Source organism: Diceros bicornis, chromosome 41 (assembly GCF_020826845.1).
Source record: "Diceros bicornis minor isolate mBicDic1 chromosome 41, mDicBic1.mat.cur, whole genome shotgun sequence".
Taxonomy (NCBI): Eukaryota; Metazoa; Chordata; class Mammalia; order Perissodactyla; family Rhinocerotidae; genus Diceros; species Diceros bicornis.
In genome coordinates, this window is record NC_080780.1 from 11,385,863 (window position 1) to 11,402,728 (window position 16,866).

The 16,866-nt window shown below is 36.8% G+C and overlaps 1 protein-coding gene across 3 annotated transcripts in view; it reads left to right on the plus strand.

Moving 5' to 3' along the window:
* The window catches only part of LANCL2 (LanC like glutathione S-transferase 2), an 82,223-nt gene that overhangs the window by 17,750 nt on the left and 47,607 nt on the right, over window positions 1–16,866 (plus strand). For all 3 annotated transcript variants that reach the window (XM_058534828.1, XM_058534829.1, XM_058534830.1), the window contains exon 2: window positions 15,265–15,382. In XM_058534828.1, the coding sequence (XP_058390811.1) occupies window positions 15,265–15,382 (118 nt within the window). The remainder of the gene's footprint in view (window positions 1–15,264; window positions 15,383–16,866) is intronic.

Consider the following 16,866-nt stretch of genomic DNA (forward strand, 5'->3'; position numbering starts at 1 on the left):
CTATAATGTTAGCTAACACCTCCCTCACATCACATAATTACCATTTCTTTTTTGTGGTGAGAACATTAAAGATTTACTCTCTTAGCAACCTTCGAATATATAGTACAGTATTGTTATCTATAATTACAGTGCTGTGCATTAGAGCTCCAGAACTTATTCATCTTCTAATTGGAAGTTTGTACTTTTTTGTCCACCGTCTCCCCATTTGCCCCACGCCTCACCCCCTGGTAAGCACCTTTCTGCTCTCTGTTTCTACAAGTTGGCTTTTTTAGATTCCACATATAAGTGATAATTATAATTGTATTTGTCTTTCTCTGTCTGATTTATTTCACTTAGCATAATGTCCTCTAGGACTATCCATGTTGTCGAAAATTTCTTTCTTTCTCATGGCTATATAATATTCCATTATATATATATTTGAATATATACATTATTCCTATATGTATATCACAACTTCTTTATCCATTCATCAGTTGACGGACACTTAGGTTGTTTCCATATCTTGGCTATTGTGAATAATGCTGTGATAAACATTGGGGTGCAGATATCTCTTCAATATCCTGCTTTCATTTCCTTTGATACATACCCAGAAGTGGGATTTGCTGGATCATATTGTAATTCTATTTTTATTTTCTTGAAGAATCTCCATACTGTTTTCCATAGTGACTGTACCAATTTACATACCCATGAACAGTGCATGAGGGTCTCACATCTATGCCAACACTTATCCTTTGATAATAGCCATTCTAACAGGTGTGAGGTGATATCTCACTGTGATTTTCATTTGTGTTTCCCTGATGATTAGTGCTGTTGAGCCCCTTTTCATCTACCTGTTGTCCATTTGTATGTCGTCTTTGAAAAAATGTCTATTCAGTTCTGCCCATTTTTTAATCAGATTATTTGTGTTTTTGTTGTTATTGTTATTGAGTTTTATGAGTTCTTTATATATTTTAGGTATTAACCCTTTGCCAGATACATAGTTTGCAAATTTTTTCTCCCATTCCATTGGTTGCCTTTTCATTTTGTTGATTGTTTCTTTTGCTCTACAGAAGCTTTTTAGTTTGATGTAGTCCCACTTATTTATTTTTGCCTTTGTTGCTTGTGCCTTTGGTGTCATATCTGAAAAGTTTTTCCCCACACCATTGTCAAGGACTTTCTTTCTTATGTTTTTTTTAGGAGTGTTGTGCTTTCGGGTCTTTTGTTTAAGTCTTCAATCCATTTCGAATTAATTTTTGTGAGTGGTCTAAGGTATGGGTCCAATTTCATTTTTCTACATTTGGTTATCCAGTTTTCCCAACAGCATTTATTGAAGAGACTATCATTTCCCCATTGGGTATTCTTGACTCCCTCATCAAATATTAGTTGACCAGATATGTAGGGGTTTATTTCTGGGCTCTTGATTCTGTTTCACTGGTCTGTATGTATTTTTGTGCCAGTACTATGCTATTTTGATTACTATAGCTTTGTGTAGTATATTTTCTACTCAGGAAATGTGATGCTTTCTTGCTGAGGATTGCTGTAGCTATTTGGAGTCTTTAGAGGTGGCATAAAAATTTTTTTTTAATTTCTATGAAAAATGCCATTGGAGTTTTGATAGGGATTACATTGAATCTATAGATGGCTTTGGGCAGTATGGATATTTAACAATATTAATTCTTCTTATCCATGAACTTGGGATATCTTTCCATTTATTTGTGTCGTCTTCAATTTATTTCTTCACAGTCTTATAGTTTTCACTGTACAGGTCTTTCACCTCCTTGGTAGAATTTATTTCTAAATATTTTATTGCTTTTGATGCTATTGTGAATGGGATTTTTTCTCCATTTCTTTTTCAGATATTTTGTTTTTAGTGTATAGAAATGCAACTGATTTCCATATGTTGATTTTATATCCTGCAACTTTACTGCACTTGTTGATTAGTTCCAACAAATTTTTGGCTGAGTCTTTAGGGTTTTTTATATATAAGATCATATCATCTGCAAATATAGACAGTCTCACTTTTTCCATTCTGATTTAGATGCCTGTTATTTCTTTGTCTTGCCTGATTGCTCTAGCTAGGACTTCTAGTACTATGTTGAATAAGAGTAATTAGAATGCACCCTCTTGTCTTGGTCCTGATCTTAGAGAAAAAGCTTTCAACCTTTTACCATTGAGTATGATGTTAGCTGTAGCCTTGTTGTATATGGTCTTTATTATGTTAAAGTGTGTTCCTTCTTACCCAGTTTGGTGAGAATTTTATCATAAAAGGATGTTGTATTTTGTCAAATGCTTTTTCTGCATCTGTTTAGGGGATCATATGATTTTTATCTTTCATTTTATTAATGTGGTGTATCACACGTGTTGATTTGTGTATGTTGAACCATCCTTGCATCCCATGTAAATCCCATTGTATTGTGGTGTAAGATCCTTCTAGTGTGTTTTTGAATTCAGTTTTTAATATTTTGCTGAGAATTTTTGCATCTATATTCATCGGGGATATTGGTATGTAGTTTTCTTTTATTGTATTATCCTTATCTGGCTTTGATATCAGGGTAATGCTGGTCTTGCGTAACACTTTTGGGAGTGTTCTCTCCTCTTCACTTTTCTGGAAGAGCTTAAAAAGGATTGGTGTTAATTCTTATTTAAATGCTTGATAGAATTTACCAGATTCACCAGTGAAACCATCTCATCTGAGGTTTCCTTTTTTGGGAGGTTTTTGATTACTGATTCAATCTCCTTATCCATTATTGATCTGTTCGTATTTTCTATTTCTTCCTGATTCAGCCCTGGTTAGTTGTATGTGTCTAAGAATTTATGCATTTCTTCTAGGTTATCCGTTTTGTTGACATAAAATTGTTCATAGTAGCCTTACACGATTCTTTGTATGTCTTTAGTATCACTTGTAATGTCTCCTCTTTCATTTCTGTTTTTACTTATTTGAATCTTCTTTTCTTAGTCTAGCTACAAGTTTGTCATATGTTTTATCTTTTTAAAAAACCAGCTCTTAGTTTTGTTGATCATTACTATTATTTCTCTGGTTTCTATTTCGTTTATTTCTTCTCTGATTATTGTTATTTCCTTCCTTCTGCTAATTTTGGGCTTAGTTTATTCTTTTCCTTATTCCTTGAGATGTAAAGTTAGGTCATTTATTTAAGATCTTTATTTTCCCTTAATATAGGCATTTATTGCTATAAACGTTCCTCTTAGAACTGCTTTTACAATATCCCATAAGTTTTGGTATGTTGTGTTTCAGCTTTTATTTGTTCCAAGATGTTTTTTTATTTTTGTTTTAATTTCTTCTTTTACCCATTGGTTGTTCAGGAGTATGTTGTTTTAATTTCCACATATATGTAGATTTTCCAGTTTTTCTCTTGTTGTTTATTTCCAGTTTTATACCATTGTCAGAAAAGGTACTTGGTATGATGCTGTGATGCTGAAAGCTATGCCACCCATATTACAAATACCAGCAGGGTCACCTTTGCTGACAGGTTTCAGCAGGGCTTCCAGAATAAGACAGACTAGGAAGAAGGACCTGAACAACCACTTCTAAAAAAATTATCCGTGAAAACCCTATGAATAGCAGCAGAGCATTGTCTGATATAGTGCTGGAAGATAAGAGAAAGATGCAAAAAGACTGGTCAGGGTTTCACTCTGCTGTATACAGAATTGCTAGGAGTTGGAATCAACTTGACAGCACTAACAAGAAAAATGATTTCAGTCTTATTAAGTTTGGTAAGATTTGTTTTGTTGCCTACCATATGATCTATCCTTGAGAATGTTCTTTGTGCACTTAAGAAGAATGTATATTCTGTTTGTGTTCTGTTGAATGCTTTATATCTATGTCTGTTAGGTCCATTTGGTCTAACGTGTGGTTAAAGTCCAATGTTTCCTTGTTGATTTTCTGTGAGGACGGTCTATCCATTGTTGAAGGTTGGGTATTAAAGTCCTCTACTATTATTGTATTGTTGTTTGTTTCTTCCTTCAGATATATTAGTATGTGCTTAATATATGTAAGTGCTCTGATGTTGAGTGGTTATATATTTATAATTATGTCTTCTTGAAGGGTTGACCCCTTTATCTTTCTATAATGACCTGTCTCATGTTCCTGTTTTTTACTTAAAGTCTCTTTTTTCTGATACAAGTATAGCTGCTTCTGCTTTCTTTTGGTTTCCACTTCATGGCCTATCTTTTTCCATCCCTTCACATTGAGCCTATTTGTGTTCTTAAAGGTGATGTGAGTCTCTTGTAGGCAGCATATAGTTGGGTCTTGTTTTTTTTTTTTTATAATTTTATTTATTTATCTTTTTCCCCCAAAGCCCCAGGAGATAGTTGTATGTTATAGTTGCACATCCTTCTGGTTGCTGTATGTGGGACGCGGCCTCAGCATGGCCGGAGAAGCGGTGCGTCGGTGTGCACCCGGGATCCGAACCCGGGCAGCCAGCAGCAGAGCGCGCGCACTTAAGCACTAAGCCATGGGGCCGGCCCTGGGTCTTGTTTTTTTATCCATCTAGCCACTCTGTGCCTTTTGATTGGAGAGCTCAGTCCACTTAGATTTAGAGTTGTGCACTGCATAACGACGTTTTGGTCACCAGCAGACCGCATATGTGATGGTGGTCCCATGAGATTATAATGGAGCTGAAAAATTTCTGTCACCTAGCAATGTCATAAGCATAACATAGCACAATGCATGACTCACGTGTTTGTGGTGATGATGGTGTAAACAAACTTACTGCACTGCCAGTTGTGTAAAGTATAGCACATACAATTATGTACAGTACATAATACTATGTTACTGGGTTATGTATTTACTATACTATACTTTTTATCATTATTTTAGAGTATACTCTACTTATAAAAAGTTTACTGAAAAACAGTATGCCATGTTACACCAGCAGCAGCCTCATACATCTCGTGTTTACTGCATCTCTTGATTGCATCATTTTCTTATGTGCTTGATTTAAGCACACTCTGATTTTCACACAACAATGAAATTGCTTAGCAATGCATTTCTCAAACTGTCCTCGTTTTTAAGAAATATGTGACTGTAATTATAGATGTGTAAGGACTTACTTGTGCCGTCTTTTTCATTGCTTTCTGGCTGTTTTGAAGTTTCCTTGTTCCTTTTTGACTCTTCTTGCTGGGTTGTTGTGTGAATTGGTGATTTCCCATCGAGGGATGCTCTGATTCCCTAATCTTTATCTTTTGTGAGTCTACTTTAAATTTTTGCTTTGTGGTTATTGTGAGACTTAAATAAAATATAGATAAAGCAGTCTATTTTATACTAACAGGTTAACATCTATCACATACAAAACCTCTACCCTTTTATGTTTTTTATGTCACAATTTGCCTCTTTTTTTTTTTTTATTGATGTTTTAATGGTTTCTAACATTGTGAAATTTTGGGTTGTACATTTTTGTTTGTCCATCACCCCATATATGACTCCCTTCACCCCTTGTGCCCACCCCCAACCCCCACTGCCCTGGTAACCACAGTCCAGTTTTCTCTGTCCATGTGTTGGTTTATATTCCACATATGAGTGAGATCATACAGTGTTTGTCTTTCTCTTTCTGGCTTATTTCACTTAACATAATACGCTCCAGGCCCATCCATGTTGTTGCAAATGGGACGATTTTGTCTTTTTTTATGGCTGAGTAGTATTCCATTGTATATATATACCACATTTTCTTAATCCAATCGTCAGTCGAGGGACACTTAGGTTGCTTCCACTTCTTGGCTATGGTGAATAATGCTGCAATGAACATAGGGGTGCATAAGCCTCTTTGGATTGTTGATTTCAGGTGCGTTGGATAGATTCCCAGTAGTGGGATGGCTGGATCATAGGGCATCTCTATTTTTAATTCTTTGAGGAATCTCCATACCGTTTTCCATAGAGGCTGCACCAATTTGCATTCCCACCAGCTGTGTATGAGGGTTCCTGTTTCTCCACATCCTCTCCAACATTTGTTGTTTTTTGGCTTGGTGATTATAGCCATTCTAACATTCTAACAGGCGTGAGGTGGTATCTTAGTGTTGTTTTGATTTGCATTTCCCTGATGATTAGTGATGTTGAGCATCTTTTCATGTGCCTGTTGGCCATCTGTATACCTTCCTTGGAGAAGTGCCTGTTCATTTCCTCTGCCCATTTTTTGATCGGGTTGTTTGTTTTTTTGTTGTTCAATTGTGTGAGTTCTTTATATATTATGGAAATCAACCCCTTGTCAGATGTATGTTTTGCAAATATTCTCTCCCAGCTGGTTGGTTGTTTGTTCATCTTGATTCTGGTTTCATTTGTCTTATAAAAGCTCTTTAATCTGATAAAGTCCCACTTGTTTATTTTTTCTTTAGTTTCCCTAGTCTGGGTAGGCATGTCATCCGAAAAGATTCCTTTAAAACCAATGTCAAATAGTGTGTCGCCTATATTTTCTTCTATGAGTTTTATAGTTTCAGGTCTCACCTTCAGGTCTTTGATCCATTTTGAGTTAATTTTTGTGAATGGCGATAGCAGATGGTCCACTTTCATTCTTTTGCATGTGGCTGTCCAGTTTTCCCAACACCATTTATTGAAGAGACTTTCCTTTCTCCATTGCATGTTCTTAGCACCTTTGTCGAAAATTAGCTGTCCGTATATGTGTGGTTTTATTTCTGGGCTTTCAGTTCTGTTCCATTGATCTGTGTGTCTGTTTTTGTACCAGTACCATGCCGTTTTGATTACTATTGCTTTGTAGTATGTTTTGAAGTCAGGAATTGTGATGCCTCCTGCTTTGTTCTTTTTCTTTAGGATTTCTTTAGCTATTCGGGGTCTTTTGTTGCCCCATATAAATTTTAGTATTCTTTTTTCTATTTCTGTGAAGAATGTCATTGGGATTCTGACTGGGATTGCATTGAATCTGTAGATTGCTTTAGGTAATATAGACATTTTAACTATGTTTATTCTTCCAATCCACGTGCATGGGATATCTTTCCATTTCTTTATGTCATCGTGGATTTCCCTCAATAATGTCTTGTAGTTCTCATTGTATAGGTCCTTCACCTCCTTGGTAAGATTTATTCCTAGGTATTTTATTCTTTTTGATGCAATTGTAAATGGTATTATCTTTTTGAGCTCTCTTTCTGTTAGTTCATTATTAGCATATAGAAATGCAACTGATTTTTGTAGATTGATTTTGTACCCTGCAACTTTGCTGTAGTTGTTGATTGTTTCTAACAGTTTTCCAACAGATTCTTTAGGGTTTTCTATATATACAGTCATGTCATCTGCAAATAGTGAGAGTTTCACTTCTTCGTTACCTATTTGGATTCCTTTTATTCCTTTTTCTTGCCTAATTGCTCTGGCCAAAACCTCCAGTACTATGTTGAACAGGAGTGGTGAGAGTGGGCAGCCCTGCCTCGTTCCTGTTCTCAGAGGAATGGCTTTCAGTCTTTCCCCGTTGAGTATGATGTTAGCTGTGGGTTTGTCATATATGGCCTTTATTATGTTGAGGTACTTTCCTTCTATTCCCGTTTTATTGAGAGTTTTTATCATAAATGGATGTTGTATCTTGTCAAATGCCTTCTCTGCGTCTATTGAGACGATCATGTGGTTTTTATTCTTTGTTTTGTTGATGTGATGTATCACGTTGATTGATTTGCGGATGTTGAACCATCCCTGCGTCTCTGGTATAAATCCCACTTGATCATCGTGTATGATCTTTTTAATATATTGTTGTATTCGGTTTGCCAATATTTTGTTGAGGATTTTTGCATCAATGTTCATCAGCGATATTGGCCTGTAATTTTCTTTCTTTGTATTGTCTTTGTCTGGTTTTGGTATCAGGGTGATGTTGGCCTCATAGAATGATTCAGGAAGTGTTCCATCTTCCTCTATTTTTTGGAATAGTTTGAGGAGGATGGGTATTAAATCTTCTTTGAATGTTTGGTAAAATTCACTGGAGAAGCCATCTGGTCCTGGACTTTTATTTTTTGGGAGGTTTTTGATTACTATTTCAATTTCTTTACTTGTTATTGGTCTATTCAGATTCTCCATTTCTTCTTGGTTCAATTTTGGGAGGTTGTATAAGTCTAAGAATTTATCCATTTCTTCTAGATTGTCCAATTTGTTGGCATATAATTTCTCATAGTATTCTCTTATAATCCTCTGTATTTCCGTGGTATCCGTTGTAATTTCTCCTCTTTCATTTCTAATTTTATTTACTTGAGCCTTTTCTCTTTTTTTCTTAGTAAGCCTGGCTAAGGGTTTGTCGATTTTGTTTATCTTCTCGAAGAACCAACTCTTTGTTTCATTAATCCTTTCTACTGTTTTTTTGGTCTCAATATCATTTATTTCTGCTCTGATTTTTATTATTTCTCTCCTTCTGCTGGCTTTGGGCTTTGTTTGTTCTTCTTTTTCTAGTTCTGTTAGGTGTAATTTAAGGTTGCCTATTAGGGCTTTTTCTTGTTTGTTAAGGTGGGCTTGTATCGCTATGAGTTTCCCTCTCAGGACCGCTTTTGCTGCATCCCATATGGTTTGATATGGCATGTTATCATTTTCATTTGTTTCCAGATAGTTTTTGATTTCTCCTTTAATTTCATCAATGATCCATTGGTTGTTCAGTAGCATGTTGTTTAATCTCCACATTTTTGTCACTTTCCCAGTTTTTTTTTCCTGGTTCATTTCCAGTTTCGTAGCCTTATGGTCTGAAAAGATGCTTGTTATGATTTCAATCTTCTTAAATTTATTGAGGCTTGCTTTGTTTCCCAACATATGGTCTATCCTAGAGAATGTTCCATGCGCGCTTGAGAAGAATGTGTAGTCAGCTGTTTTTGGGTGGAGTGCTCTGTATACGTCTACTAGGTCCATCTCGTCCAGTTTTTCATTTAAGTCTAATATTTCTTTATTAACTTTTTGTCTGGATGATCTATCCATTGCTGTAAGTGGGGTGTTAAGATCCCCTACTATTATTGTGTTGTTGTTGATTTCTCCTTTTAGGTTTGTTAATAGTTGTTTTATGTACATTGGTGCTCCTATGTTGGGTGCCTATATATTTATAAGTGATATGTCTTCTTGATGGAGTGTCCCTTTTATCATTATATATTTCCCTTCTTTGTCTTTCTTAACCTGTTTTATCTTGAAGTCTACTTTGTCTGATATGAGTATGGCAACACCTGCTTTCTTTTGTTTGCCATTAGCTTGGAGTATTGTCTTCCATCCTTTCACTCTGAGCCTGTGCTTGTCTTTAGTGCTAAGATGTGTTTCCTGAAGGCAGCATATTGTTGGGTCTTGCTTTTTAATCCATCCTGCCACTCTGTATCTTTTGATTGGAGAGTTCAATCCATTTACATTTAGGGTAATTATTGATATATGAGGGCTTAATGTTGCTGTTTTGTCACTTATTTTCTGGTTCTTTTGCATTTCCTTTGTTTCTTGTCCCATTTGTTTTGGACTGCCAATTCAGTTTGGTTGTTCTGTCTTATGATTCTTCTAGTTTTCTCTTTATCATATGTGGTTTTGCTTTGATTATTTGTTTAGTGGTTACCTTGAGGTTTGGGCAAAAAATCTTGTGTATGAGATAGTCCATTATCTGATAGCCTCCTATTTCCTTATACTAAGTCAATTCAGTCACTTTCCTCTTCCCCTTCTAAGTTGCTCTTGTTATACCTTATTCTATCTTGTGTTGTGGCTGTGTGTTTACAGTGATGAGGTTAAATTTATTTTTCATGAATTTCTTCCTTTGATCTTTGAGTTTAGTATTTAAGTGGTTGCTAACCTATTCCAGTGAAGATCTACTATTTCTCTGATTTTGTCTACCTGCTTTTCTCCTTCCTCCAAGCTTTGTGTTCCCTTTCTCTTCTTTTTTTCAGGCCTGAGGGCCTTCTTGAGTATTTCTTGTAATGGGGGTCTCATGGCCATGAACTCCCTTAGCTTTTGTTTATCTGGGAGAGTTACTGTTTCTCCATCATATTTGAAGGATATTTTTGCTGGATAGAGTATTCTTGGCTGAAAGTTTTTGTCTTTTAGTATTTTGAATATATCATTCCAGTCTCTTCTAGCCTGAAAAGTTTCTGTTGAGAAATCCGCTGAGAGCCTGATGGGACTTCCTTTGTACGTTATTTTTTGTTTTTGTCTAGCTGCCCTTAATATTGTTTCTTTGTCGTTGACCCTGGCTAGCCTTACCACTAGGTGTCGTGGTGAAGGCCTTTGTCTGTTAATATATATAGGTGTCCTGTTGGCTTCACTTACTGGTATTTCCTGCTCCTTCCCCAGATTTGGGAAATTTTCAGCTATTATTTCCTTGAATAGGCTCTCTGTTCCTCTTTCCCTCTCCTCTCCCTTAGGAATACCTATAATTCTTATGTTACATTTTCTAATAGAGTCAGATATTTCTCGGAGTCTTTCTTCATTTCTTTTTAGTCTTAGTTCTCTCTCTTCTTCCATCTGGAGTATATCTGTATTCCTATCCTCTAAAGTACTAATTCTTTCCTCCATATTGTCAGCTCTGTTCTTTAAAGATTCCAGATTCTCCTTTATCTTCTCCATTGTGTTCTTCATCTCCATCAGCACTGATTGGTTTTTCTTTATGATTTCAATCTCTTTTGTGAAGAAACTCCTAATCTCATTGAATTGTTTGTCTGTGTTGTCTCGTATTTCGTTGAGTGTTTTTATGATAGCTATTTTGAAATCTCTGTCATTTAGTTTATGGATTTCTGTGTCTTCGGGGTTGATTTTGGGTGCTTGTCATTTTGTTTCTGGTCTGGTGATTTCATATATTTTTGCATTGTGGTTCCTGTGTTGGTTTTGATTTTCCTCATCCTGGAAGTCTCTGGTTGCAATTTCCACCTGCCACCACTGTCTGGTGCTAAAGGGCTGTGTAGTCTAAGCCCCCTGCGCTCTGCCCCGGTTTTTCTGCTGCGATCCACAGTTTTGTTTTTTTTTTTCCCCGCTGCGATCCACGGGTCCAGTCCAGTTTGATCAGGTCTGCCTCGGATCGCTAGGTCTGGTCTGGTCGAGCTGCAGACTCCGGGTTGCGGGGAGGGGGGAGCTCTCTCTTTTGCCCTCTGGGTCCCTGACGTGGGAGGCTTCTTGTTTGCCCCTCTTTATCCGCTCTCTGGGGTGCTCAGATGTTGATGGTAGCCCTGTGGCTCCTCTGAGTCCTCTGTGCGGGAGTTTCCCACTGGCTGAGAGAGTCCGAAGAGCCATGGTTTCCCCGCCGAGGGACGCCCCTCCCCCCTCTCTGGGAGCCGCGCGGACTGGGATCGCTGATCTGATGGGGAGGGAGCGCAGTTCTCCTTACCTCTCCCCACTTCCTCCGGGGGCCCAGCACGTTCCGCTCTCAGATGTGCGGCAGTGTGGATCCCTCCGCTCTAGGTTTTCACTGTCTGGGATTCCGTTGTTGGTCTGTGGCTGTTGCTATTGTTGTATCTTGTGGGGGAAGAATTCACGGGAATGCTCACTCCGCCATGATGCTGACGTCACTCCCACAATTTGCCTCTTTTTATATTGTGTATTTGTTAACAAATTATAGTAGCTATAGTTATTTTTGATACTTTTGTTCTAACCTTTATGCTAGAGTGTAAGTGGTTAACACACTGTTATATTACAGTATTAGAGTTATATGAATTTGACTACATATTTGTCTTTATCAGTGTGTTTTATATTTTCATGTTACTGGTTAGCTTCCTTCATTTCAGCTTGAAGAACTCCTTTTAGCATTTCTTGTTAGGCAAATGTAGTGGTGATAATTTCTTAGCTTTTGTTTGTCTGAGAAAGTCTTTATTTCTCCTTCATTCCTAAGGTATAACTTTGCCAGATAGTGTATTCTTGGTTGGCATTTTTTTTCTTTCAGCACTTTTAATATATCGTCATACTCTCCTGACCTGTAAGATTTCTGCTGACGAATTTGCTGATATTCCTTTGGGGGTTCCTTTGTAGGGTTACAATCTTCTTTTCTCTTGCTGCCTTTTGGTTTCTCTCTTTGTATTTGATTTTTGACAGTTCTATTATAATGTGTGTTGAGGAAGGTCATTTTAGATTGAAATAATGGGATAATCTATTAGCTTCATGAACTTGGATGTCCAAATCTCTTCCCAGGTTTGGGAGGTTCTCACCCATTATTTCTTTAAATAAACTTCATGGTTTCCTCTCCCTCTCTTCTTCTGGAACTCTGATGATTTGGATATTATATTTTTTTGAAAATGTCTCATAGATAATGTAGGCTTTCTTCACTCTTTTTCATTCTTTTCTCTTTTCTCTCCTTGGAGTTGGTTATTTCAAAGTTCCTATCCTCTGTATCACTGATTCTGTCTTCTATTTGTTCTACTCTGTTTTTGATGCTCTGTATTGCATTTTTCACTTCATTCATTGAATTCTTTAGCTCCAGAATTTCTCTTTGGTTCTTTTTTATTATTTCTATCTTTTGTTGAATTTCTCATTTTGATCATTTTTTGTTTTCCTGATTTCACTGAATTGTCTTGCTGTGGTTTTTTGTAGCTCATTGAGTTTCCTTAAAACAGCTATTTTGAATTCTTTATTGGGTAAATCATAGATTTTCATGTCTTTGGGTTCGGTTACTGGAAGATTATTGTGATCTTTTGGTGATGTCATGCTTCCTTGATTTTTTCATCTATGTGATGGAGTCCAGAATGCATAAGCTGGAACTGCATCCCTTTAATGAACGTCCTCTGGGAATCTTTTATGTCACTTTCCTGATTTGCTGTTTCCGCCAGTCATGGAGTTCCCTCTTTAATTCTCTGGATGTCATGAGAGAGAAATGAGTCTCCTCAGCACAGATTTGGAGACTGGGCATTCACTCACTTTCTCTCCCTTTCCCTTGTGGAAGAAGTCCTGGGCCATCTATTTAGCCCTAAGCTGTGCCACCCAGGGGAAGGGATGATGTCAGCAAAGACAAACTGTTCCACTTACCTACTTCAGTGAAACCAAACTCATTTTTTTTTTAGTCAATGGAGTGTTAGAACTTCTCTGGAAATCTAAACTTCCACAAAAACTCTCTCCTCCGGAGGTGACTACCCAAGTCACTGTTCTGCAGGCACCCCTGGACCACAGCTTAGAGGCCAGAACCGGTTCACAATCTTCTTTAGGTTCCATAAGTGGTACTGAAATCCATCTGCCCGTTATTTGCTGCAGTGGTGGGCTAGACTCACCATGGGTCCGTTGGTGTAAAGTGTTGGGTTCTACAACTCACACAAAGGCACTTCCGTGTGTGGATGGATGCCTAATTTTGTTGTTTAAAGGGAAGCACAGAAGCAAGGAACTTCTTATGCTGCCATGATGTTGACATCACCTCTTTTTAGGTTATTAATATTTATCCTTAATAATTTTTTCCTGAATATTCACAAGAGGTGTCTGGATGAGAGCTTTCTTATTTACCATACAGAAAATAACCAATGAGTGATTCCCTGTGTCTTAGGTCTTACCTGGGGGGCAATGCAATGAAAGCTGGGTCAAGTGCCCTACACACATGAAGTCCATATTGTAGGCAAGGAATGAAGAAAAATAAGTTTTCTGTGCTTTTTATAAAGAGGAAAGAGGCAACTATCTCCCCTTCCCCTTTTGAGAGAGTCTCATTGGAAACGTCTTATTGTAAGTCTTTGGAATATAAATAAATCTGTCTATGAAATAGATAAGCCCATTTGTGTTTAATTTTACAACTCTGAAATGTCCCCCTGTTCCAGGGCCTCATCCATGACCCTTTAAAATATAAACACATAACTCCAGGGTTAAGTATATCTCTCAAGAGTTCTCCCAGTGTATACAATTGTAACTTAATTCCTAAGGTTTGCTTTTAGTCTAGAATCCCAAATTTCAGTAAAATTTGCCCTGAAAGCTCTACCTGAGCAGTAACATGAGAACATTTTCTCTATAGTCCCACAGAGGGAATTTCATTATAATAATGAATCAGTTCATCACAAAGACATAACAGTCATACATTTGTCTATACCTAATAACAAAACTTCAAAATACAGGAAAGCAAAGGCAAGGCAGAATTAAAGAGACAAATATACAATTTCAGAATCATAGTTGGGGATTTTAATACCCCTCAGCAGTTGATATAGCAATTAGATTTTTCAAAAATCAGGAGAAAAATCTAAACACTATCAACTATATGTTTAAAAAAAAAATTGCTGGGGGGCCAGCCCTGTGCCTTAGCTGTTAAGTGCACGCGCTCTGCTACTGGCGGCACGGGTTCGGATCCCAGCCGCGCACCAACGCACTGCTTGTCGGCCATGCTGAGGTGGCGTCCCACATAAAGCAACTAGAAGGATGTGCAACTATGACATAGAACTATCTACTGGGGCTTTGGGGGAAAAAAGGAGGAGGATTGGCAATAGATGTTCGCTCAGGGCCGGTCTTCCTCACAAAAAAAAACCCCAAAAAACCAAAAAAAAAAACATTACTAAATTCCCCTTGAGAAAGACTATCAGCAGTGAATACGAACACCTGTTTCCTTAGCTCTTAGCAGCCTTGGGACTTAATATTTTTTTAAAAATTTTATTACCTGTTAATCTAATAGGTACACCATGGTACTTGACTTATTTGCATTTCATTATTTGCCAAGTGATTGAACATTTTTCCATATGCTTGTCATTTGATTTTTTCTTTTTATGAGGTACCTTGATAATTTTAGGTCTATTTTTGTATTGTTATGGTCTTTTTTAAAATTTATAATGTCTTACATTGCAAATATTTCCCCTATGTCATTAACTTTTAAACCATCTTTCTTATGTTTGGTAACTTAATGGAAGTTAAAATGTTTGTGTAGGGGCTGGCACGGTAGCATAGTGGTTAAGATTGCACGCTCCACTTCAGCAGCCCAGGGTTCGCAGGTTTGGATCCTAGGTGTGGACCCATGCACAGTTCATCAAGCCATGCTGTGGCAGCATCCCATATATAAAATAGAGGAAGGTGGGCACCGATGTTAGCTCAGGGCCAATCTTCCTCAGCAAAATGAGGAAGATCGGCAACAGACATGAGCTCATGGCCAATCTCCCTCACCAGAAAAAACAAAAAGAAAAGTTTGTGTAGTCAAATTCATGTTTTTTTTCTTTTCCTTCGGTTTCTGCAACTTATTTTTTGTGGTCCTACTTACGACTTATAGTTCATATAGGGCATTATCTCATTTATTAACTTTATAAAAGCCAAGGTAGACTCCAACCAGTGAAGCATTGAAATGGGCCAGGTGATATAATTTCTGTCTGTTATGGTCTTACAACTTAGACTGTTAGTTAAAGTATTTATTACAATATTGTCCTAGTCTTGTGCAATTTAAATTTATGTCTCCTTTTGGTTCTCAGATCATTCATAATTTCACGAGGCGGATCCAGACCAAAATCAAAGATCTTCTACAGCAAATGGAAGAAGGGCTGAAGACAGCTGATCCACATGATTGCTCTGCTTATACTGGTTGGACAGGTGAGAATATGGGGCATAATTAATTGGTATGTTTTATTTTTGGAGTATGATATATAAGACTTGGCTTTGAAAGTTTTTCCTTGTAAAATGGTAAAGTTTTATACCCTTTAAATGAAGTCTTCAACTGTTTTCATTGATGAGATGCTTTGGAATTTTTTTCTAAAGAAATTCTTTCTGCCTGAAGTTTGACCTTTAATATGTAGTATGTCATGTTTTTATAACGTTGTTTATTTGACTTAATATATGGCTGTCAATGAAGATGTTTAATTATAACAGACTTGCTCTAGGGTCAGATTCTTTCTTTACTTTTGTTGCTTTGATCTTTGTCACAAGTTGTAGTTGTGTGATTTCTCTGGTGTGATTTCTCTGGTCTGTTACACAGAAACTGTTTAACATATTGCTTGTGTACTCATTTGACTCATTTGTACACATAAAGATTTTGATTTTGATAACAATTAAGCAACCAGTAATACACTTCCCATCAAAAGACTTAATTTCAAAATTAGCTTGCTTTAACAAATGTTTACATTCTTATTATTACCATGTAGTCAGAACATTGTAATAGTTATTTGGGTAATATAAAAGAAATAAAAGGCAGACCTTGTTCTGAGGAATTAGAGTGCAGTATGATTATTGCTAGTGGCAATTTACATATAAATTTATAGGCTTTTCTTGCTAAATTTTTGTAGTTTAATCAATGAACAGCATAGACACAAGTATATATGTTAGAGTCAACATGAACTGATACCTGGTTTTGCAATGCACAACCAAACATGGTGGCTCTGATCATTTTGTATTTGTATTTATATTAATTTCTATGATGCTTTACTTGTTATTTGTCTATTATGAATAAAATATTTACACAGTGATGTTAGAATTAACTTTTAAACCCAGACAGACGTGGAGCTGGTTTACTTACAGAGCCAAAGAAATGTATCCTAAATCTAAAACTAGATAATTTTGGCTAACCTGAAGTAAAATACAAAAAAATAATGGTATTTTGAAAGGAAAAATAATCTAGTTATTAGTAGCACAGATTTCCCGTAAAAAATCTTTACTTATAGCATTTCTTCTTGTTGTTGAGAAAGGGTTTTTCACTCCATGGTTGTTAGGTCCCAAATTGTCTGTGCATCAGAATCATCCAGAGAGCTTTCTAATAAACAAAGATTATCAGTCTCCACCCCAGAACAATTACATCAGGAACTCTGGGGAGGATTCCAAGAATCAGTGTTTTTAAAAAATCCCCATTTGTTGTCATCTTTTGGAATCAGTGATAGGGCCATCATGGAGGTATTTTCTTTGAATGGTTTAGAATAATATTTAGGGCTTTGGGGTTCAAATAGCATTATGGAATCCACTTAGACCCATATGTCCCTATCCTTTCTCCTAAAACTGTATAGTCTAAGAATAAGGAATGAATGCAGCACCCACAACTTAGCCCTTTAGGAAAATTGTGAGATAGAGAAAACACAGATAATGGTGGG